At 46.0% G+C, this 25,724-nt stretch overlaps 1 protein-coding gene across 1 annotated transcript in view; it reads right to left on the bottom strand.

Moving 5' to 3' along the window:
- The window catches only part of arl1 (ADP-ribosylation factor-like 1), a 41,816-nt gene that overhangs the window by 13,143 nt on the left and 2,949 nt on the right, over positions 1-25,724 (bottom strand). The window contains exons 2-3 of the mRNA XM_068050165.1: positions 18,461-18,598; positions 9,090-9,171 (exon numbers count right to left, since the gene is read on the bottom strand). Of these exons, the coding sequence (XP_067906266.1) occupies positions 9,090-9,171; positions 18,461-18,598 (220 nt within the window). The remainder of the gene's footprint in view (positions 1-9,089; positions 9,172-18,460; positions 18,599-25,724) is intronic.

Raw genomic sequence — 25,724 nt, 5'->3', positions numbered from 1 at the left:
GGATGCACTACAATTTTCAGATCTGCAATTGCCTAAATGGCAAAATTTCCTGATCTGGTTCATGCTTTGTGAGAAACAGACTCAAAAACACATACACGCTCCCTTACAGGGGAGGCTTCGCACAGTGTGATAGGACTAACAAGTCACATAGTCCATTTACCCCGCTAATCTGGTGATTGCATTTTACATAGTATTTACATTACAGAAACAGGCCATTTGGCCCAACATGAACCTCCTGCCACCCTTCATCTCACTCGATCAACACATCCTTCTATTCTTTAGGCCCTCATGTGCCTATCGAGCTTCTCTTTAAATGCCTCTATGCTATTTGCCACAAATACTCAATGGGGTAGCAAGTTCCACATTCTCACCACTGTCTGGGTGCAGCTTCTTCTGATTTCCCCATTGGATTGATTAGCAACATATTTATGGCCCCTACTTCTGGTCATTCCCACACTGGAATGATCTTCTCCACATCTACCTCATCATTCCTCTCTTTTCTGGAGAGAAGAGCCCCAGCCTGTTCAATCTTTCCTGACAGTTAGAACCTCTCAGTTCTGGGATCATCTAGTAATTTCCCCTCCCCCCCCCCCACCCCCATCTTCTCCACTGCCTCTGTATCCTTTATATAATAATGGAGATCAGAACTGTTCATAGTACTGCTAGTGTGGTCTAACCAACTGCTCTGCTTTTCAGTTCTACCTGTCTAGAAATGAAATTAAGTGCTTGGCTTTATTTTAAATGGCCTAATTATCAGTCGCTATTTTCAGTAATTGGTGTATCTGTACCACTGGATCCCTCTGTTCCTCTATCCCATTTAGACACATTTTCCACAGAGTGCTTGGTGTCATGCAGGCCCCTGCCAAAAATGAGACATTAGTTTCACCACCTGAACATTGATTTTTTTTTAAAAACTGTTACGGGAGTAAAGAACTTGTTTTTGAAAAAACCCCACGAGACCCTTGAATGGAAAAACATTTTCGCATAGTAAGAGACAGTACTTGGAAAGGACAAAGGGGCCACTCCATGCTCCAATTTAATCCACAATGGACTTTTGATTATCAGACACTGAAGATGGAGAGGCTAGTTTAGAGAGAGATACAGCACTGAAACAGGCCCTTCAGCCCACCGAGTCTGTGCCAACCATCAACCACCCTTTTATACTAATCCTACACTAATCCCATATTCCTACCACATCCCCACCTGTCCCTATATTTCCCTACCACCTACCTATACTAGGGGCAATTTATAATGGCCAATTTACCTACCAACCTGCAAGTCTTTTGGCTTGTGGGAGGAAACTGGAGCACCCGGAGAAAACCCACGCAGACACAGGGAGAACTTGCAAACTCCACACAGGCAGTTCCCAGAGTTGAACCCGGGTCGCTGGAGCTGTGAGGCTGCAGTGCTAACCACTGCGCCACCCATTCCAGGTTAACTGCTAAGATGGCTGAATACACAAAGACATAGTCAGACCAGTTTAGTCACATGACTAACTGGCTGTTGGAGTTTTTTGAATTTGAACTTGCCACAGAATTTGAACTCAACGCTGTTTGCTCCTGGACTGAAAAGACCTCGCTCCTGTCTGCCCCCATCTTTTTCTCAAGGGACTGAAGACACATGAACCCCAAGAGAAAAGTCTCCTAGAGTGAACAAGGTTTAAAAAGAATACCAGGCCCCAATGAAAAGCAAGAATTACCACAAAAGAACTACAGTGTGCTCAAAGCACAGTAACAAACTCTTCTGATATTGCCTCAAACCTCTTTACTTTCTTTTTTCTATGCTCTTTTCTGTCTCTATTTGCATGCGTGTATCACGTATGCATGCTGGCATGGGGCACGGTGCGTATCTGTAGGCGTTAACCGAATTAGAATTTAAGTTTTAATAAATTTCACTTTTCTTCTTTAAACCCCAGAAAACCTGGTTGTGTTCATTTCTTTGCCTTATAATTGCAAAGTAGTGAACAAAGACTCATCAAAAGGGGGAGCTCAAAACACTGCGTTTAAAAATTAAATCATGTTACAATAAGACCAGGTGAAGGCTGAGAAAGACCCCTATACACCTTTCTCACCTGGCTGTAACATTTCTCATTCTTCCTACCAAAACGCATTACCTCACTCTTATCTATATTGAAGTTCATTTATGGGATCAGAGGAAATAGGAACAGGTGCAGGCCATTCGGCCCGTCAAGCCTGCTCCACCATTCAAATAGACCATGGCTGACCATCTACCTCTACGGCATTTTCCCCCCACTATCTCCATATCCCTCAATGTCATTAGCATCCAGAAATCTATCGATTTCTATCTTGAGCATGCTCAATGATTGAGCTTCCACAGTCCTCTGGGTAGAGAATGCCACAGATTCACCACCCTCTGAGCAAATAGGTTCCTCCACATCTCAGTCTTAAATGGCCTGCCCCTTATTCGGAGACCGTGTCCCCTGGGTCTATCTAGACTCCCCCAACCAAGCTAAACATCTTACCTGCATCTACCCTGTCTATCCCTTTAAGTATTTTGTAGGTTTCAATGAGATCACCTCTCATTCTTCGAAACTCTAGAGAATAAAGGCCCAGTTTCCCCAATCTCTCTAGATAAGACAGTCCCGCCATCCCGGGAACAAGTCTGGTGAACCTTCATCGCACTCCCTCTATGGCAATAATATCCTTAAGATAAGGGGACCAAAACTGCACACAGTACTCCAGGTGCGGTCTAACCAAGGTTCTATACAATTGAAGCAAGACTTCACTACTCCTGTAGTCAAATCCTCTTGCAATAAAGGCTAACATACCAATAGCCTTCCTAATTGCTTGCTGCACCTGCACGTTAGCTTTCAGTGACTTATTGACAAGGACACCCAGGTCCCTTTGTACATCTACACTTTCTAATCTTTTACCATTTAAGAAATACTGTGCACATCTATTCCTCCTACCAAAGTGGACAGCCTCACAGTTTTCCACATTATATTCCATCTGCCACGTTCTTGCCCACTCACCAAGTCTGTACAAATCCCCATGAAGCCGCTTTGCATCTTCCTCACAACACACATTCCCACCTAGTTTTGTGTCATCCGCGAACTTGGAAATATTACATTTGGTCCCCACATTCAAATCACTGATATATATTGTGAACAGCTGGGGCCTAAGCACTGACCCCTGCAGTACCCCACCAGTCACAGCCTGCCAACGCAAGAATGACCAGCTTATTCCTACTCTGTTTTCTGCCTGTTAACCAATCCTTAATCCATGCCAGTATATTACCTCCTATCCCATGTGCTTTAATTTTGCTAACCAACCACCTGTGGGGTACTTTATCAAAGGCCTTTTGAAAATCTAAGTATACCACGTCCACCTACTCCCCTTTATCAATTCTGTTAGTAACATCCTCAAAAAACTCCAACAGGTTCATCAATACCACTTATATTATCTTCTTTGGCCTCCTTATCTCGAGAGACAGTGGGTAAGCGCCTGGAGGTGGTCAGTGGTGTGTGGAGCAGTTCCTGGAGTGGCTATAAAGGCCAATTCTAGAGTGACAGGCTCTTCCACAGGTGCTGCAGAAAAATTTGATTGTCGGGCTGTTACACAGTTGGCTCTCCCCTTGCGCCTCTGTCTTTTTTTCCTGCCAACTGCTAAGTCTCTTCGACTCGCCACACCTTAGCCCCGCCTTTATGGCTGTCTGCCAGCTCTGGCGAACGCTGGCAACTGACTCCCACGACTTGTGATCAATGTCACAGGATTTCATGTCGCGTTTGCAGACGTCTTTAAAGCGGAGACATGGACGGCCGGTGGGTCTGATACCAGTGGCGAGCTCGCTGTACAATGTGTCTTTGGGGATCCTGCCATCTTCCATGCGGCTCACATGGCCAAGCCATCTCAAGCGCCGCTGACTCAGTAGTGTGTATAAGCTGGGCTATATTATATTATAATACAGGTTCAGGGAGGAACTCAAGAAAACAACCAGGAAAGTAGTACTGAGCAATTTGTTGGAGCTGCGGGCTGACAAGTCCCCAGGTCCTATGGACTTCATCCTAGGGGGTTAAAAGAAGTGGCTAGTGAGATAGTTGCTGCGTTAGTTTTAACTTTCCAAAATTCCCTAGATTCGGGGAAGGTTCCATTAGATTGGAAAGCAGCAAATGTAACTCCTTTATTCAAAAAGGGAGACGGAAAGCAGGAAACTACAGGCCAGTTAGCTTAACAGCGGTCTTAGGGAAAATGTTCAAAGCTATTAAAGATGCTATAGCAGGGCATTTAGAAAAATTCAAGGTAAATCAGGCAGAGTCAACATGGTTTTGTGAAAGGGAAATCATGTTTGACTGATTTACTGGAGTTTTTTTTAAGGGAGTTACATGTGCTGTGGATAAAGGGGAACCGGTGGATGTATTGTACTTAGATTTCCAGAAGGCATTTGATAAGGTGCCACATCAAAGGTTATTGCAGAAAATAAAAGCTCATGGTGTAGGGGGTAACATATTGGCATGGATAGAAGATTGGTTAGCTAACAGGAAACAGTAGGGATAAATGGGTCATTTTCTGGTTGGCAAGATGCAACGAGTGGTGTGCCACAGGGATCTATGCTGGTGCCTCAACTTTTTACAATTTATATAAATGACTTAGATGAAGGGACCGAAGGTAGGGTTGCTAAATTTGCTGATGACATAAAGATAGGTAAGAAAATAAATTGTGAAGAGGACATAAGGGGGCTACAAAGGGATATAGATAGGTTAAGTGAGTGGGCAAAGACCTGGCAAATGGAGTATAATGTGGGAAAGTGTGAAATTGTCCACTTTGGCAGGAAGAATAAAAAAGCATATTATCTAAATGGTGAGAGATTGCAGAGCTCTGAGATGCAGAGGGATCTGGGTGTCTTAGTGCATGAATCACAAAAGGTTAGTATGCAGGTACAGCACCTAAATAGGAAAACTAATGTTATCGTTTATCACGAGGGGAATTGAATACAGAAGTAGGGAGGTTATGCTTCAGCTATACAGGGCATTGGTGAGACCACATCTGGAGTACTGTGTACAGTGCTGGTCTCCTTACTTAAGGAAGGATGTAAATATGTTGGAGGCAGTAGAGGTGGTTTACTAGACTAGTACCTGGAATGGGCGGGCTGTCTTATGAGGGAAGATTGGACAGGCTAGGCTTGTATCCATTGAAATTTAAAAGAGCAAGAGGCGATTTGATTGAAACATAAAAGATCCTGAGGGGTCTTGATAGGGTGGATGTGGAAAGGATGTTTCCCCTTGTGGGAGAATCTAGAACTATGGGTCACTGTTTAAAAATAAGGGGTCGCCCATTTAAGACCGAGATGAGGAGAAATATTTTCTCTGAGGGTCGCAAGTCTTTAGAATTCTCTTCCTCAAAAGGCAGTTGAAGCAGAGTCTTTGAATATTTTTACGGCAGAGGTAGTTAGATTCTTTATAAGCATGGGGGGTGGGGGGGGTGGAGGGTGGAAGATTATCTGGGGTAGGTGAAAATGTGGAGTAATCAGTTCAGCCATGAACTTACTGAATGGCGGAGCAAAGTGGCCTACTCCTGCTCCTAATTCGTATGTTCATATGGATGTTTATATGTCAAACATGATTTCTCATTCATAAATCCATGTTGACTATGCCCAGATTGTTATCCAAGTGTCCATTTAGAATAGATTCTAGCATTTACCCAACGACTGAAGGAAGGCGAGCAGGGCTGTAATTCCCTGTTTTCTCTCTCCCTCCCATCTTAAATAGTGGGGTCACATTTGTGACCTTCCAATTTGCAGGAACCGCTCCAGAATCTATTGAATTTTGGAAGATGATCACCAATGCATCCACCATCTCCATAGCTACCTCTTTCAACACTCTGGGATGTAGAATATCAGGTCCTGGGATTTATCAATCTTCAGCCCCATTAATTTCTCCAATACAACCTTCTTACTAATACTAATTTCCTTCAATTCATCGTTCTCCCCAATCCCTTGGATCTCGAATTCTGAGATTTCTTGTATCTCCTTCAGTGGAGACAAACACAAAGGTCATATGGCGTACCGACCTCTACCTTGCAGAAGCTCAACGCCAACTCACGGACACTTCTTCCTACCTCCCTCTGGACCATGACCCCACCACCAAACATCAAGCCACCGTCCAAAGGACTGTCACTGACCTCATCTCATCTGGAGATCTTCCCTCTACAGCTTCCAACCTCAGTCCCACAACCCCGGACAGCCCGCTTCTACCTCCTTCCCAAAATCCACAAACGGGACTGTCCCAGCAGACCCATTGTGTCAGCCTGCTCCTGCCCCACTGAACTTATTTCTTCCTATCTAGACTCTATCTTTTCTCCGCTGGTCCAGTCTCTTCCCACCTACATCCGTGACTCTTCTGACGCCCTACGTCATTTTGACAATTTCCAGTTTCCTGGTCCCAACCGCCTCCTCTTCACTATGGACGTCCAATCGCTCTACACCTCCATCCCCCACCAGGATGGTTTGAGGGCTCTCCGCTTCTTCCTGGAACAGAGGCCCAACCAGTCCCCATCCACCACCACCCTCCTCCGCCTGGCTGAACTTGTTCTCACATTGAACAACTTCTCCTTCAACTCCATGCACTTCCTTCAAGTAAAAGGTGTCGCTATGGGTACCCGCATGGGTCCTAGTTATGCCTGTCTTTTTGTGGGATATGTCGAGCATTCTTTGTTCCAGTCCTACTCAGGCCCCCTCCCCCAACTCTTTTTCCGGTACATTGATGACTGTATCGGTGCCGTTTCCTGCTCCCGCCCCGAACTGGAACACTTCATCAACTTTGCTTCCAATTTCCACCCTTCTCTCACCTTTACATGGTCCATCTCCGACACCTCCCTTCCCTTCCTCGACTTCTCTGCCTCCATCTCTGGGGATAGGTTGTCTACAAATATCCATTATAAGCCCACCGACTCCCACAGCTACCTCGACTACACTTCTTCACATCCTACCTCCTGTAAGGACTCCATTCCATTCTCCCAGTTTCTCCATCTCCGACGCATCTGCTCTGATGATGCTACCTTCCATGACGGTGCTTCTGATATGACCTCCTTTTTCCTCAACCGAGGATTTCCCCCCACTGTGGTTGACAGGGCCCTCAACCGTGTCCGACCCATTCCCCGCACCTCTACCCTCACCCCTTCCCCTCCCTCCCAGAACCGTGATAGGGTTCCCCTTGTCCTCACTTTTCACCCCACCAGCCTCCATATCCAAAGGATCGTCCTCCGCCATTTCCGCGACCTCCAGCGTGATGCCACTACCAGTCGCATCTTCCCCTCCCTTCCCCCGTCAGCATTCCGAAGGAATCGCTCCCTCCGCGACACCCTGGTCCACTCCTCCATTACCCCCACCACCTCGTCCCCGTCCCAGGGCACCTTCCCCTGCAATCGCAGGAGGTGTAATACCTACCCATTTACCTCCTCTCTCCTCACTATCCCAGGCCCCAAACACTCCTTTCAGGTGAAGCAGCGATTTACTTGTGCTTCTTTCAATGTAGTATACTGTATTCGCTGCTCACAGTGTGGTCTCCTTTACATTGGGGAGACCAAGCGCAGACTGGGTGACCGCTTTGCAGAACATCTCCGCTAAGTCCGCAAGCAGGACCTGGAGCTTCCGGTTGCTTGCCATTTCAACACTCCCCCCTGCTCTCATGCTCACATCTCTATCCTGGGATTGCTGCAGTGTTCCAGTGAACATTAACGCAAGCTCGAGGAACAGCATCTCATTTACCAATTAGGCACACTACAGCCTGAACATTAGAGTTCAATAATTTCAGGAGCATGACAGCTCCCCATTTTACTTTCATTTCTAGTTATTTTTTCTCCATTCTTTTTTTACATTTTTTACAATCTTTTTTTTGCATTTATTTCATTTCATCTTAGTTTGTTCAGTTTGCTTACCCACTTTTTTTTTTTCAGGTTTGCACTTGCTGCTGTTCAATATTCAGTGTATTAACACCTAACCTGTACTAATGCTTTGTCTTTCAACACACCATTAACATATTGTTTGCCTTTGCTCCGTGACCTTTTGGTCAGCTATGTGGCCTGGTCCAATCTAGACCTCCTTTGTTATCTCTTGCCCCACCCCCACCTCACTTGCTTATAACCTGTGACTTTTCTAATATTTGTCAGTTCCGATGAAGGGTCACTGACCCGAAACGTTAACTCTGCTTCTCTTTCCACAGATGCTGCCAGACCTGCTGAGTGATTCCAGCATTTCTTGTTTTTATTTCAGATTTCCAGCATCCGCAGTATTTTGCTTTTATAATCATTTAGCTTCTTTGCCATTTCTCTATTCCCCATTATAAATTCTCCTGACTCTGTCTGTAACAAACCCCCATTTATCTTAGCCAAACGTTTCCTTTTTATGTACCTATAGAAGCTTTTACAGTCCGTTATTATATTTTTTGCTAGATTACATTCATATTCTATTCTCCCTTTATCATTTTCTTGGTCCTCCTTTGCTGTGTTCTAAAATCCTCCCAGTCCTGAGGTTTACTACTATTTCTGGCAATAGTATAGGCCTTTTCTTTTAATCTTATACAATCCTCAACTTCCTTTGTTAGCCACAGTTGACTGCCTTTACTTTTGGGGTTTTTGTGCCTTGAAGGAATGTATAGTTGCTGTAAACTATGTAATATAGGTTTGTCAAACAGAATATGCCAATCATACGCCCATTCTGCAAGTTTATTAACGTCTTCCTCTATCATCGTAGTCCTCCTTTGTTTTAACTTCACCCTCCCAATTTGGCATCATCTGCAAATTCTGAAAACGTGCTTCTGATTGTCAAGTCCAAATTATTTAAGTAAAATTGTTAACAGTGGTCCTAGCAATGATGCTAGTGGAACACCACTTCCCAATTTGAGTAACTACCTTTAATCCTGACCCGGTTTTCAGTTTTGTAACCAGCTGGCTCTCCATTCTGCTGCATGTCCCGTCACTTCTGAACTTAGTCATGCAGTACCTAATTGAAGGTACTATACTTACTAGCAAGTAAATAGTCTGTCTGGTCACAGAGCAATGCTCATCTTTGATCAGGTTTAATTTATAGACAGAGGGTAGTGCTGTTGGTAACACAAAATGTGAACATTTTCATACCGTATACTGGTCTGTCCACCTAAATCCCACACTTGAAATTTAAGGCTCTTGTATGTCATTGTTTCAACGTTGAAGCCAATTGCTGCAAAACAAAAATGGAGTATTGCAGTCACTTATTGCAAAAACAGGCACCAGAGATTGCAAAGAGAAATTACAATAGCACTTCTGTCCGATTAACTGATTTTCGTTCATTTGCTTTTTGTAATCTGCTAACATACAAAAAGTAAAACAGTTGTCAGGCATATGCACAGGAGTGAAATACTATGAATCCTGGAAATCCAAAATAAAAAACAGAAAACAGAGGACTTTTTTTGTCAGAACTGTCAACTCTCTCCACAGATGCTACCAGACCTGCTGGGTTTTTCCAGCATTTTCTGTTTTATGTTGGACATATATGTTGGTTTGTGGCTTGTCAAATTACCACTCACAACCAACGTAAAATCTATTTGGGGCATCATTAGTATTTAGCCAACAACATGCATTTATATAGTGCCTTAAACATAGGAAAACATCCCAGGGTGTTTCACAAGAGAGATTATCAAACAAAAAAATTTGACACTAACATGGCAGCATTTGACAGAGTATGGCATCAAGTAACCAGAGCAAAACTTGAGTCAATGGGAATCAGGGGGGAAACTCTCTGCTGATTGGAGTCATACTTAGCACAAAAGGAAGATGGTTGTGGCTGTTGGAAGTCAATGATCTCAGCTCCAGGACACCACTGTAGGAGTTCCTTACGGTCGTGTCCTAGGCCCAACCATCTTCAGTTGCTTCAATGACTTTCCTTCAATCACAAGGTCAGAAGTGGGGATGTTCACTGATCATTGCACAATGTTCAGCACCATTCGTGACTCCTCAGATACTGAAGCAGTCCATGTAGAAATGCAGCAAGACCTGGACAATATCCAGGGTTGGGCTTATATGTAGCAAGTAACATTTGTGCCACACAAGTGCCAGTCAATGACCAGCTCCAACAAGAGAGAATCTAACCATCTCCCCTTGACATTCAATGGCATTACCATCGCTGAATCCGCCACCATCAACGGCCTGGGGGTTACCATTGACCAGAAACTGAACTGGAGTAGCCATATAAATACTGTGGCTACAAGAGCAGGTCAGAGGCTAGGAATCCTGAGGCGAGTAACTCACCTCCTGACTCCCCAAAGCCTGTCCACCATCTACAAGGCACAAATCAGGAGTGCGATGGAATACTCTCCACTTGCCCAGTTGGGTGCAGCTCCAACAACACACAAGAACTTCGACCCCATCCAGGACAAAGCAGCCTATTTGATTGGCACCCCATCCACAAACATTCACTCCCTCCACCACCAACACAGTGGCAGCAGTGTGTATTATCTACAAGATGAACTGCAGCAACATAGCAAGGCTCCTTCAACAGCACCTTCCAAATCCATGACCACTATCACCTAGAAAGACAAGGGCAGCAGATGCATGGGACCACCAAGTCCCCTTCAAAGCCACATATCAGCCCGACGTGGAACTATATTACCGTTCCTCCACTGTCGCTGGGTCAAAATCCTGGAACTTCCTTCCCAACAGGTCTATGGGTGTACCTACCCCACATGGACTGCAGCAGTTCAAGAAGGTAGCTCACCAATTTCTCAAGGCAATAAATGCTGGCTTAGCCAGCGACACCCACACCCCACGAACCAATAAAATAAAAAATTGAGCCACACGAGAAGATATTAAGACAGGTAACCAAAAGCCTGGCCAAACAGGTAGGTTGTAAGGAGCAAGGTGAAGAGGTTTAGGGAGGGAATTCCAGATCTTTAGGGTTCTAGGCAGCTGAAGGCACAGTCGGCAATGGTGGACCAAAGGAAATCAGGGTCGCACAGGCGGTCAGAATTGCAGGAGTGCATGGCTGAGGATTGTACTGTATTAATGCACAACTGACAAAATAGTCCTTAAAAATTGCTTGCCCTGCCTATCTGGCAATACGCTACTACTTTAACACAATGCGTCGAATCACCCTCAGAAAAAAAAACAATTTTCACTGTCAAATTAAAACAGAAACTTGTAATACTTACTGTACAGTGAATGCAAATTGGTTTTTTACGAGTTAACTTCAAATCAAATACACCCAATACTACATTTTACCTGCATTGAAAGGATTTGAGAGAAAAACTATTTTCTCTGGTGGGGGGAGCCTAACCTTAAAATTAGAACTTGTCCATTTAGAAGTGAAGTCATGAAGCATTTTTTCCCCTCCATACAAAAGGATAGTGGAAATCTGGAGCTCTCTCCCCAAAACGCTATGAGCTAACTGACATTTTCAAGACTGAGAGCGGCAGCTTTTATTAGGTAATAAGGGTATCAAGGGTTAGAGAGCGAAAACAGGTAAATGGATTTGAGGATCAACCACGATCTAAACGAATGGCAGAATGGGCTTGAGCTGCTGAATAGCCTCCTCCTGTTCCAGTGTTGAACTGATATGTTTGATGGGGATACTAATCTTTTCCCTGACTTTACCTTTGTTTAGTGATCATTTATATGGGGAGCAATCCAAAAAAGAAAAAGTGTTTGGTACCAAATAAGTGGTTGCATTTTTTTGGGGATCAAGTTTATGATAACTGAGGGGAAAAGCACTTTTTACCCACAAGATCTCAGCCCTTTTTAAATTATGAAGAGGAAAGGGGTATTTATAAAAAAGTAAGTTTTGTATAAGAACACAAGATCAAAAGAAATAGGAGCAGATGTAGACCATATGGCTCGTTGAGCCTGCACCAACATTCAATACCATCATGGCTGGTCTTTTGCTTCAACTCCACTTTCCCACCTGCTCCCCATATCGCCCAATTCCCTGAGACACCAAAAATCTGTCTATCTCAACTTTAAATATATTCAACAATGGAGCAGTCACAACCCTGAGTCAAGAGATTTCTCAACTCAATTATAAAAGTGATCGGCCCCTTATCTCGAGACTATGCCCCCATGTTCTATATTCCCCAGCCAGGGGAATCCATCTCCAGTCTAACCTGTCAAGTCCCTTCAGAATTGTGTATGTTTCAATCAGATCACCTCTCATTTTTCTAAACCCCAGAGTACAGGCCCAATTTACTCAGCCAATCATAGCACAACCCTCTCATCCAGTCCAGTGATCCTTCGCTGTACCACCTCCAAGGAAAGTATATCCCTCATTAGATATGGAAACCAAAACTTCACACAGCCCTTCAGGGGTGGTCTTGTCAAAGCCCTGTAAAACTGTACCAAGACTTCCTTATTCTTGTACTCCAATCCCCTTGCAATAAGGGCTAACCTGCGCTGTGGATAAAGGGGAGCCCACTGACATACTGTATTTGGATTTTCAGAAGGCATCTGACAAGGTGCCACATAAAACGTTATTGCGCAAAGTAGGAGCTCATGGTGTAGGGGTAACATATTGGCATGGATAGAAGATTGGCTGGCTGGCAGAAAACAGAGTATGCATAAATAGGTCCTTTTCTGATTAGGAGGATGTGACGAGTGGAGTCTCGCAGCGACCTGAACTTTTTACAATTTATATCAATGACTTAGATGAGGGGAGCAATGGCATGGTAGCTAAATTTGCAGATTACACAAAGATAGGAAGGAAAGTATGTTGTGAAGAAGACATAAGGAGCTCGCATACCGCATACAGATAGGTTGAGTGAGTGGGCAAAAATCTGGCAGATGGAGTATAATGTGGGAAAATATGAAGTTGTTCACTTTGGCAGGAAGAATGAAAAAAGCAGAGTAGTACTTAAAAGGATAATGACTGCAGAATTCAGAGCTGCAGAGGGATCTAGGTGTTCTAGTGCACAAGTCACAAAAAGTTAGTATGGAGGTACAGCAAGTAAAAGGCGGCTAATGGAATTGCTATCCTTTATTGCAAGAGGAATAGAAAATAAAAGGATGTGATGCTTCAGTTATACAAGGCATTGGTGAGACCACATCTCAGATAGTGTGTGTAGTTTTGGTCTTCTTATTTAAGAACGCATGCGAATGCGTTGGAGACAGTTCAGAGGAGGTTTACTAGATACCTGGAATGAGCGGGTTGCGTTATGAGGAAAGGTGGGACAGACTGGGCTTGTTTTCACTGGAGTTTAGAAGAGTGAGGGGAGACTTGATTGAAGTTTATAAGATCCTGAACGGTCTTGACAAGGTGGATGTGGAAAGGATGTTTCCTCTTGTGGGTGAGTCCAGAACTAGGGGGCACAGTTTTAAAATTAGTGGTCACCCTTTTAGAACAGAGATGAGGAGAATTGTTTTCTCAGAGGCTTGTGCGACTCTGGAACACACTGCCTCAGGAGCTGGTGGAGGCGGTGTCATTAAATATTTTTTTTTAAGGTGAAGGTAGATAGATTCTTGTTAGGCAAAGGATGTTTCCTCTTGTGGGTGAGTCCAGAACTAGGGGGCACAGTTTTAAAATTAGTGATCACCCTTTTAGGACAGAGATGAGGAGAATTGTTTTCTCAGAGGCTTGTGCGACTCTGGAACACACTGCCTCAGGAGCTGGTGGAGGCGGTGTCATTAAATATTTTTTTTAAGGTGAAGGTAGATAGATTCTTGTTAGGCAAGGGAATCAAAGGTTATCGGGGTAGATGGGAGTGTGGAATTTGAGACACAAGCAGATCAGACACAAACAGAAGGGCGGCACAGTGGTTAGTACTGCAGTCTCACAGCTCCAGCGACCCGGGTTCAGTTCTGGGTACTGCCTGTGTGGAGTTTGCAAGTTCTCCCTGTGATCGCGTGGGTTTCTGCCAGGTGCTCCGGTTTCCTCCCACAGCCAAAGACTTGCAGGTTGATGGGGCAATTTACAATGGCCAATTTACCTTAGTGTAGGTAGGCGGTAGGAGAATGGTGGGGATGTGGTAGGGAATATGGGATTAATGTAGGATTAGTATAAATAGGTGGTTGTTGGTCGGCACAGACTCAGTGGGCCAAAGGGCCCGTTTCAATGCTGTATCTCCCTGTGTCTATGAGATCAGCCATGACCTTATTGAATGGCAGAGCAGGTTTGAGGGGCCGAATGGCCTACTTTTGCTCCTAATTCGTATGTTCGTATTTGCCTACCTAATTGCTTGCTAACTTTGTGTTCCTTGTACAAGTACAGCCAAGTCCCACTGAACAACATTTACAAGCTTCAGAACTTTAAAAAATATCCTGCTGTTCTATTGCGTTATGGCCAGGCGGCTGATGGCATGATTGCTTTCCACTGTTTACCTCCCAAATGACCACAGTGTTTTTTGTTACTACTGATATTTTAGCCTCTGTTTTATTTGCCAAAGTGTGACAGGTTTTCTTGTAGGTTTAAAACAGCAGATTAAACAATACTCATTCACCAAAAAAGTTTCCAACACCACTCAGACATTCACTCTCAAGGGCAGGTACAAAAAAAGAAGTACAGGGCAAAAGGTGTTCAGGTTGTAAAAGTCTGCTGTTTCAGAAATAACCTGTGGGATCCCCTTGGAAGGTGAATTTTAAAGTTGCAGGTCTGTGTGCTGGCTGTCTGGTAATCATTGAGCTGTTGCACCCCTCCTCCCTTGCTGGAGTTCAAGATGGCTTTTTGTTGTACTGCGTGACTGAGGACACAGACTGATTACATTGTCTAGTCCGGACCTGAAGACTCCCCCCCTTTGTTACTCAAAACAATTACCTTTTAAAGGTCAATTTTACAAGGTTTGGTTTCACCTATGTAGTTTCAGGTTTCAATCCTAGCTGGGCCATATAATGGCCTTGATGATGGCCTCATTCGGAGATGAGGGTGGTTCACACCACATTGTAATGGAGGTTATTTGGAGACAAGAACTTTGAGAAAGGTCTTGTCTCATTGTTTTTGAGTATAGCTCACATCCAGGTGTGATTATCTGTCACATTTCCATGCATCGGGGCTTCATTGATTTTCTGTCTTACTGGGCATGCATGTGGATTTGAGTGCAAAGAGATGCTGAGGGTCATAAGAAATAGGAGTAGGCTATTCGTCCCATCGAGCCTGCTTCGCATACAAAACAGATCATGGCTGATCATCTACCTCTACACCATTTTCCCCCCACAATCCCCATACCCCTTCATGTCATTCGTATCTAGAAATCTAATAATTTCTGTCCTGAAAATGCTCAATGATGGAGCTTTCACAGCCGAGGGTAGAAAATTCCACGGATTCACCTCCCTGAGTAAAGAAATTCATCATCTCAGTCTTAAAAGGCCTACCCCTTATTGAGACTACGTCCCCTGGTTCTAGACTCAAGCCAGAGGAAACATCCTATCCACATCTACCCAGTTACGCCGTGGGAAAATTTTTGTACAATTCAATGCGATCACCTCTCATTCTTCGAAATTCTAGAGAATGCACAGCCAGTTTCTGCAATCTCCTCATAAGACAATCCCACCATCCCAGGGCACTCCATTGCACCACCTCTATGGCAAGTACACCCTTCCTTAGATAAAGGAGTCCAAAACTGTACATAATACTCCAGGTGAGGTCTCACCACAGCTCTATACAATTACAGCAAGACATCTTTACTCCTGTACTCAAATCCCCTTGCAATGAAGGCCAACATACCATTTGCCTTCTGAATTGTTTGCTGCACCTGAATACTAGAACAAGGACACCCAGATCTCTTTGGACATCAACACTTTCCAACCTCTCACCATTTAAGAAACACTCGGTCTTCCTAGTTTTTCTACCAAAGTGGATCACTTCACACTTATTCACATTATATTCCATCTGCCAGGTTCATGGTCCATTTTGTTGACAGCACATGTACCAATTTTTAAAAAACTGTTCCAATTTTTATAACTCTTCAATTTCATTCTGTGTTTTGATCGCGGTACTTCAAGTGTGACAATTTTTATGACCAAAGTGAATAACCTCACACTTCGCCATATCATACTTCATCTGCCACCTTGTTGCCCACTCACTTAACTGGTCCCTATCTCTTTGCAGCCAGTGTCCTGCTCACAGCTTACATTCCCACCTAGCTTAGTATCAGCAAACTTAGAGATATAACTTGGATAAACAGACTGAGAGTAATTAATACAGATTGTAAATAGCTGAGGCTCCAGCACTGATGTTTGCAGCACTCCACCAGTACAACCTGCCAGCTTGAAAATGCCTTGTTTATCTCTACTCTCTGCTTCCTGTCCTTTAACCAATCCTCAATCCGTGCTCATATTACCACCAACTCTATGAGCCCTTATCTTGCGTATTAACTTTTTCTGCAGCACCTTATCGAATGTCTTTTGGAAACCCAAGTATACCACATCTACTGATTCCTCTTTACCTACCCTAGTTACATCTTCAAAATACTCCAAAAATTGTCAAACATGCTTTCCCTTTGGAAAACCATGTTGTCTTTGTCTGATCATACTGTGATTTAAGTGCACTGTTAAAACTTCCTTAGTAATAGATTCCAGCATTTTCCTGATGACTGATGTCAGACTAACAGGCCTGTAGTTCCTTATTTTCTCTTTCACTCCTTTCTTGAATAGTGGTGTTATATTTGCTAACTTCCAACCTGCTGGGTCCATTCTAGAATCTAGGGAATTTTGGAAAATCATAACCAGTGCATCCACTATCTCTACAGCTAACTCTTAGAACGCTGGGATGTAGGCCATCACGACCTGGAGATTTGTCAGCCTTTAGTCCCTTAAGTTTCTCCAATACTTTTTCTTTGCTGATATGAATTACTTTAGTTTCTCACTCTTATTAGCCTCTTGGTTACCTTCCATTTCTGCTATGTAACTTGTGTCTTCGACTGTGAAGACAGGCACAATATAGGTTGTTCAACATCTTGATCATTCCCTCATTCCCCATAATAATTTCTCAATCTCTACCTCTAAGGGACCAACGTCTAACTAGCTACTCTCTCCTTTCTATATACTTGTAAAAGCTCTTGCCATCGGTTTTATATTCCTGGCTAGTTTACTCTCATTCTTTTTCTTTTTAATCAACTTTTTGCTTGCCCGTTGCTAGTTTCTAAAACACTCCCATCCCTCAGGCTTACTAGCATGCTTTGCAACATTATAAGACTCCTCTTTTAATTTACTATCCTGAACTTCCCTTTACTGTATAAAAACACACCTGGGGGTTCACAAATGTGTAATCAAGACAAAAATAGGATTCATTAGGACAGGAATGGAGCTAAACATTGCATAGAATTCTCTCAGATAGCAGCTAATCAAAATTCCATTAAACAGCTACATATTCATCGACCTTAGTTAGCTACTGTTCATATGTTCAGGTGGGATAGCATGGAAATATATCAAGTCAATTTTGAAAACTAGCAAGTTAAACATACTGCTTTGGAGGGGGCGGGGGGGGGGTGGAAGGAGGAGGAGGAGCTGTGCAGTGCCAGCCAACCATGGACAGAGTAAATTTTTAGGAGTAGAATTTATTTCAGAGCTAGGTTACATTTATGGAGTAAATGCAAGATTGAAGAATTCATTGCTATATATAACCTTCAAGAAAGTTATTATTTACCACTGAATTGATGTACACCACAGACCCCCTCAGAAGTCAATTAGTCACCAGCAGTTTATCAGCCTACATGCACATCTGGTAAGTGATAAAGTACCAACTGGCATCAAATTCTATCAACATATTGTAAATAATTTTATAGTTTAGACCAGGGCTGTTCAAATTGTGGCCTGGAAGCTATATGAATCAGGCTATCAAGGATCAGGCCTATTTCTGCCCTATTTCCTGGTTTGTCTTCTGCAGTCTTGATGGTTGAAAGGAGTAGTTTGAAGCATTGCCGTCTCATTGTGGATAAATCCTAAATTAACCAAGGCTAAATAGCAGCAACTTGTGCATGCAAATTAACCCCCTCCCTAGTTTATGCCCCCCACTGGATCTGACTACTTATCAGAGTCCTCTTGTGGACGAGTCCAGAACTAGGGGACACTTAAAATTAGGGGTTGCCCTTTTAGGGCAGAGATGAGGAGAAATTTCTCAGAGGGTTGAGAGACTCTGGAACTCTCTTGCCTCAAAGCAGTGGAGGCAGGTTCATTGAATATTTTTAAGGCAGAGCTAGATAGATTCTTGTTAGGCAAGGGAATCAAGGGTTATCGGGGGATGGGAGTGTGGAATTCGAAACACAAACAGATCAGCCATGATCTTATGGAGTGGCAGAGCAGGCTCAAGGGGCCGAATGGCCTACTTCTGCTCCTAATTCGTATGTATTATTGAAATAACAGTTGTAACACTGAAATGCTGGTGACCAAAGAATGGCGCTTTCCATTTACTTTTAGTTGATAAACCAGTTGTTCACTTTTCATTTTAAAGGCACTGGTAGAAATGCAAGAGCTTATGGAAAATACAACAATATATAAGAAAGGGTTGCTACAGTCAATAAGCCACGCCACAGTGTGCCGCAGGACATAATACTCACTGGGTATGGTGGTGACAACTTCACCCACTTGTAGTTTGTAGAGTATTGTGGTCTTGCCTGCTCCATCCAGACCCAGGATCAGTATTCTCATTTCTCGCGTCCCAAACAAGCCGGAAACCAACGTGGACAGCCACGTACCTGCAGTAATCAGAAGGCGGCATCAACACGAGGTGGTACACTTGATATTTACGGCAGGAGAATACATACAAATTTAAATAAAAAACTAACTTCCGTGACCAACACAAGTTCAACAATTTCAGATCATAAACAAAATCAAAGTAATGTTTTCTACAGCAGGTATTGGTAATGATTCTGCTGTTGCTGTTTACAATTGCTCCACACACATCTTTTTGTTCCTTCAGTTATCCCACCACCATTTCCTTTTGTCTTGCATCATCTGTTTTGTCATGTAATCACTCTTGCCCTTCCACCCCATCACAGATCTTATTTTGGGTTTTTCCCTCTCCCCACCCCTCCCTTTTCCTACCTCTGTACTTGCTTAAAACTGTTTCTTCCAATTCTGACAAAAGGTCACCGAATTGAAACGTTAACTGTTTCTCTCGCCACAGATGCTACCTGACCTGCTGAGTATTTCCAGCATTTTCTGTTTAGATTTCTGTAACCAACTTCAGTCAAGTTTTCAAACAGCTTTAATTTTAACTTTTTTTTTTATTATTCATGGGATGTGGGCATTGCTGGCTAGGCCAGCATATACCACCCATCTCTAATTGCGTGAGGTGGTGGTGGTGAGCCACCTTCTTGAACTGCTGCAGTCTATGTAACGTAGGTGCACCCACAGTGCTGTAAACCACCACCAATATAAACAGCTAAACATTAACAAATCATTGGACGGAAGCAGTTAGAACACTGTGCATCTCTGTGCGCCCTAGTTTAGGAAGGATGTCAAGGCAACAGAGAGGGTGCAGAAATGATTCACCAAGACTACATCAAGGATGACAGGCTCTAATGTGAGAAGAGACCAGAGAAACTAAAGCTCTTTTCATTAGGCTAAAGAATTTTAAGTGGAAACCTGAAAAAGGTGTTCAAATTAAAGAGGGAACTTCATTAGGCGAATTCAGAAAAACTATTCTGGTCGCCACTGAGTATGCAACTAAAAGGCATAAATTTACCACCATGCAATTACTCTTGTAATAAGAACATAAGAAATAAGAATTGTAGACCAGATGACCCATCTCGCCCGCACTGCCATTCAATATGAACATGGCTGATCTTGGGCTTCAATTCCACTTTCCTGCCCACTCCCCAGATCCCCTCAATTCCCGAGACACCAAACATCTGTCTAAAAGTTGGAGAAAGGGCACCACCACCCCACACTATTCACTAAAGCTTTACAGTTGCACTTTCAGAGTCATAACAGCATAGAAAGCCATTCAGCCCATTGAACCCATGTAGAGCAATCCAATTACTCTGCTCCATCCATAGCCCTGCATGTTTATTTTCCTTAAGTGTCCATCCAATTTACCTTTAAAATTATCATCTCCACTTCCACCATCCTCTTAGGCAGCGAGTTTCAGGTCATACCAATCATTGCATAAAAAGTTCTCTCACAACCCCCTGCATCTCTTAGCCCAAACCTTAAATCTGTGTCCTCTTCGTCCTTGTATCATCAGCTAATGGGAACAGTTTTTCCTTGTCTACCCTATCCAAACCTATCATAATCTTGTACACCTCTATCTAATCTCCCCTCAACCTCTTTTGCTCCAAGGAGAACAACCCAAGCTTCTCCAACCTAACCTTGTAGCTAAATTCCCTCATTCCTAGAACCATTCTGGTAAATCTCTGCACCCTCTCAAGGACCCTACACCCTTCCTAAAGTGTAGTGACCAGAACTGGGCACAACATGCTAGTTGTGGCCTAACCAGAGCTTTATAAAGATTCAGCATAACTTCTCTACTTTTGTACTCAATGCCTCTATTTATGAAGCCCAAGATTCCATATCCTTTCCTAACCGCTCTCTCAATATGTCCTGCCACCTTCAAAGATTATGCACAGGTCCCTCTGTCCAGTACACTCTTTAGATCTGTACCATTAAGTTGGTATTGCCTCTCTTTATCCCTTCTGCCAAAATGAATCACCTCACACTTCTCTATTAAATTCCATCTACCACTTGTCTGCCCATTCTGCTATATGAAATTTTACTCTATTCCAAGATCAAAGTCATTTATATACATCAAAAAGCAATGGTCCTCACACTGAACCTTGGGGGAACACCACTGTCTACCATCCTCCAGTCTGAAAAATAACCGTTTCCCATGACTCACTGCCCTCAAGCCAATCTTTTTAAATCCAAGCTGACACCGACCCTCCTATTCAGAGAGCCTTAAATGCTGGTTAACAAAATTGTGAGATACTTTGTCAAAGGCTTTCTTAAAATTAATATAGACAACATTAACTGCATTCCCTTCATCAACCTTCACTGTTACTTCATCACAAAATTCAATCAGATTAGTCAAGCACTATCTGTCTTTTACAAATCTGTGCTGGCTATCCTTAATTAACTCAAACCTCTCCAAGTGTGTGTTAATTTTTTTCTACTCAAATTCCCTGGGGCTTTTCATCAAAAAATGTCACATTTGCCACTCTCCTCTGGAAGCTCCCCCATATCTACTTACCCTACCCCTCTCCCACATCCCTCCTTCCTTCCTCTGCTCCCATCCTGCTCCCCCGCCCAAGAACACAAGAAATAGGAGCAGTAGACCATAAGGTCCATCCATCCTTCTCTGCCATTCAATATGATCATGACTGATCTTAGGATTCAGCTCCACTTTCCTGCCAGCTCCCCAGATCCCTCAATTCCCTGAAAGACCAAAAATCTGTCTATCCCATTCTGAAACGTATTCAACGATGGAACATCCACAAACCTCTGGAGTAGAGAATTCCATAGATGCACAATCTTTTGAGCCAGAGGAAATGGGTGAGGTACTAAATGAGTACTTTGCATCAATATTCACCAAAGAGAAGGACTTGGTGGATGAGGAGTCTAGGGAAGGGCGTGTAGATAGTCTGGGTCATGTCGTTATCAAAAAGGAGATGGTGTTGAGCGTCTTGCAAAGCATTAAGGTAGATAAGTCCCCAGGGCCTGATGGGATCTACCCCAGAATACTGAGGGAGGCAAGGGAAGAAATTGCTGGGGCCTTGACAGAAATCTTTGTATCCTCATTGGCTACAGGTAAGGTCCCAGAAGACTGGAGAACAGCCAATGTTGTTCCTTTGTTTAAGAAGGGTAGCAAGGACAATCCAGGAAATTATAGGCCGGTGAGCCTTACGTCAGTGGTAGGGAAATTATTAGAGAGGATTCTTCGGGACAGGATTTACTCCCATTTGGAAACAAATGAAATTATTAGCGAGAGGCAGCATGGTTTTGTGAAGGGGAGGTCATGTCTCACTAATTTGATTGAGTTTTTTGAGGAAGTGACGAAGATGACTGATGAAGGAAGGGCAGTGGATGTTGTCTATATGGACTTCAGTAAAGCCTTTGACAGGGTCCCTCATGGCAGACTGGTACAAAAGGTGAAGTCACAAGGGATCAGAGGTGAGCTGGCAAAATGGATACAGAACAGGCTCAGTCATAGAAGACAGAGGGTAGCAGTGGAAGGGTACTTTTCTGAATGGAGGGCTGTGACTAGTGGTGTTCCGCAGGGATCAGTGCTGGGACCTTTGCTGTTTGTAGTATATATAAATGATTTGGAGGAAAATGTAGCTGGTCTGATTAGTAAGTTTGCGGACGACACAAAGGTTGGTGGAGTTGCGGATAGCGATGAGGATTGTCAGAGAATACAGCAGGATATCGATCGGTTGGAGACTTGGGCGGAAAAATGGCAGATTGAGTTTAATCCGGACAAACGTGAGGTAATGCATTTTGGAAGATCTAATACATGTGGGATGTATACAGTAAATGGCAGAACTCTTAGGAGTATTGACAGGCAGACAGATCTGGATGTACAGGTCCTTCTTTCTTTTTCTTTTGGGCCTCCTTATCTCGAGAGACAATGGATACGCGCCTGGAGGTGGTCAGTGGTTTGTGAAGCAGCACCTGGAGTGGCTATAAAGGCCAATTCTGGAGTGACAGGCTCTTCCACAGGTGCTGCAGAGAAATTTGTTTGTCGGGGCTGTTGCACAGTTGGCTCTCCCCTTGCGCCTCTGTCTTTTTTCCTGCCAACTACTAAGTCTCTTCGACTCGCCACAATTTAGCCCTGTCTTTATGGCTGCCCGCCAGCTCTGGCGAATGCTGGCAACTGACTCCCACGACTTGTGATCAATGTCACACGATTTCATGTCGCGTTTGCAGACATCTTTATAGCGGAGACATGGACGGCCGGTGGGTCTGATACCAGTGGCGAGCTCGCTGTACAATGTGTCTTTGGGGATCCTGCCATCTTCCATGCGGGTGTACAGGTCCACAGGTCACTGAAAGTGGCAACACATGTGGATAAGGTAGTCAAGAAGGCATACGGCATGCTTGCCTTCGTCGGTCGGGGCATAGAGTATAAAAATTGGCAAGTTATGCTGCAGCTGTCCAGACCCTTAGTTAGGCCACACTTGGAATATTGCATGCAATTCTGGTCGCCACACTACCAGAAGGATGTGGAGGCTTTGGAGAGGGTACAGAAGAGGTTTACCAGGATGTTGCCTGGTCTGGAGGGCATTGGCAATGAGGAGAGGTTGGATAAACTCGGATTGTTTTCACTGGAACAACAGAGGTGGAGGGGTGATATGATAGAAGTTTACAAAGTTATGAGTGGCATAGGCAGAGTGGATAGTCAGAAGCTTTTTCCCCAGGGTGGAAGAGTCAGTTACTAGGGGACATAGATTTAAGGTGCAAGTGGCAAAGTTTAGAGGGGATGTGCGAGGCAAGTTCTTTACACAGAGGGTGGTGAGTGCCTGGAACATGCTGCCGGGGGAGGTGGTGGAAGCAGGTACGATAGCGACGTTTAAGAGGCATCTTGACAAATACAAGAATAGGATGGGAATAGAGGGAATACGGTCCCCGGAAGTGCAGAAGGTTTTAGTTTAGGCAGGCATCAAGATCAGCGCAGGATTGGAGGGGCCGAATGGTCTATTCCTGTGCTGTACTGTTCTTTGTTCTTTAATTTCTCCTCATCTCAGTCCTAAATAATCAACCCCTTATCCTGAGACTGTGCCGTCATGTTCTCTACTCCCTGACCAGCGGAAACAACCTCTCGGTGCCGACCCTATCCGGCCCCTTCAGAATTTTTATGTTTCAATGAGACCGCCTTTCATTCTTCCAAAATCCAGAGTACCGGCCCCAACTTACTTAGCCGATCAGAAAAAACAACCCACTCTCCATCCCAATTTAGCAAATTTTCAATACTATATCCTTTCTTCAATGTAGAGACCAAAACATCCCCCCTCCCCATTACCCCCCCCACAAATTCCCCTCCTCATTATCCCCTTCCACCCCCACACACTCTTCCCTCCTCCCTCATATACCCTCCCACTCCTCCTCACCCCCCCCATACCCCCCTCCCACTCCTCCTCACCCCCCCCCATACCCCCCTCCCACTCCTCCTCACCCCCCCCATACCCCCCTCCCACTCCTCCTCACCCCCCCCTCCCCCTCCTCACCACCCCCCTCCCCCTCCTCCTCCTCACCCCCCCCCCTCCTCCTCCTCCTCCTCCTCACCCCCCCCTCCTCCTCCTCACCCCCCCCCTCCTCCTCCTCACCCCCCCCCTCCTCCTCCTCCTCACCCCCCCCCCCCCCTCCTCCTCCTCCTCACCCCCCCCCCCCCCTCCTCCTCCTCACCCCCCCCCCTCCTCCTCCTCCTCCTCACCTCACCCCCCCTCCTCCTCCTCCTCACACCCCCCTCCTCCTCCTCCTCCTCACCCCCCCCTCCTCCTCCTCCTCCTCACCCCCCCCTCCTCCTCCTCCTCCTCACCCCCCCCTCCTCCTCCTCCTCCTCACCCCCCTCCTCCTCCTCCTCCTCACCCCCCCCTCCTCCTCCTCCTCCTCACCCCCCCTCCTCCTCCTCCTCCTCACCCCCCCTCCTCCTCCTCCTCACCCCCCCTCCTCCTCCTCCTCACCCCCCCCTCCTCCTCCTCCTCCTCACCCCCCCCTCCTCCTCCTCCTCACCCCCCCTCCTCCTCACCGCCTCCCCTCCCCCTCCTCACCGCCTCCCCCCGCCTCACCCCCCCTCCCCTCACCCCCCCTCCCCCTCCTCACCCTCACCCCCCCCCCTCCCCCTCCTCCTCCTCACCCCCCCCCTCCTCCTCCTCACCCCCCCCCTCCTCCTCCTCACCCCCCCCCTCCCTCCTCCTCCTCACCCCCCCCCTCCTCCTCCTCACCCCCCCCCTCCTCCTCCTCACCCCCCCCCTCCTCCTCCTCACCCCCCCCTCCTCCTCCTCCTCACCCCCCCTCCTCCTCCTCCTCACCCTCACCCCCCCCCTCCTCCTCACCCTCACCCCCCCCTCCTCCTCACCCTCACCCCCCCCCCTCCTCCTCACCCTCACCCCCCCCCCCTCCTCCTCACCCTCACCCCCCCCCCTCCTCCTCACCTCACCCCCCCCCCCCTCTCCTCCTCACCCTCACCCCCCCCCCTCCTCCTCACCCTCACCCCCCCCTCCTCCTCACCCTCACCCCCCCCCCTCCTCCTCCTCACCCTCACCCCCCCCTCCTCCTCCTCACCCTCACCCCCCCCCTCCTCCTCCTCACCCTCACCCCCCCCCCCTCCTCCTCACCCTCACCCCCCCCCTCCTCCTCCTCACCCTCACCCCCCCCCTCCTCCTCACCCTCACCCCCCCCCTCCTCCTCACCCTCACCCCCCCCTCCTCCCCTCACCCCCCCCCCTCACCCTCACCCCCCCCCTCCTCCTCACCCTCACCCCCCCCCTCCTCCTCACCCTCACCCCCCCCCTCCTCCTCACCCTCACCCCCCCCCTCCTCCTCACCCTCACCCCCCCCCTCCTCCTCACCCTCACCCCCCCCCTCCTCCTCACCCTCACCCCCCCCCTCCTCCTCACCCTCACCCCCCCCCCTCCTCCTCACCCTCACCCCCCCCCTCCTCCTCACCCTCACCCCCCCCCCTCCTCCTCACCCTCACCCCCCCCTCCTCCTCACCCTCACCCCCCCTCCTCCTCACCCTCACCCCCCCCCTCCTCCTCACCCTCACCCCCCCCCTCCTCCTCACCCTCACTCACCCCCCCCCTCCTCCTCACCCTCACCCCCCCCCTCCTCCTCACCCTCACCCCCCCCTCCCCTCCTCACCCTCACCCCCCCTCCCCTCCTA

The sequence above is a fragment of the Heterodontus francisci genome, chromosome 18 (genome assembly GCF_036365525.1).
Source record: "Heterodontus francisci isolate sHetFra1 chromosome 18, sHetFra1.hap1, whole genome shotgun sequence".
NCBI lineage: Eukaryota > Metazoa > Chordata > Chondrichthyes > Heterodontiformes > Heterodontidae > Heterodontus > Heterodontus francisci.
The sequence above is the reverse complement of the archived record's forward strand: the minus strand, read 5'-3'. Positions and strand labels throughout refer to the sequence as shown.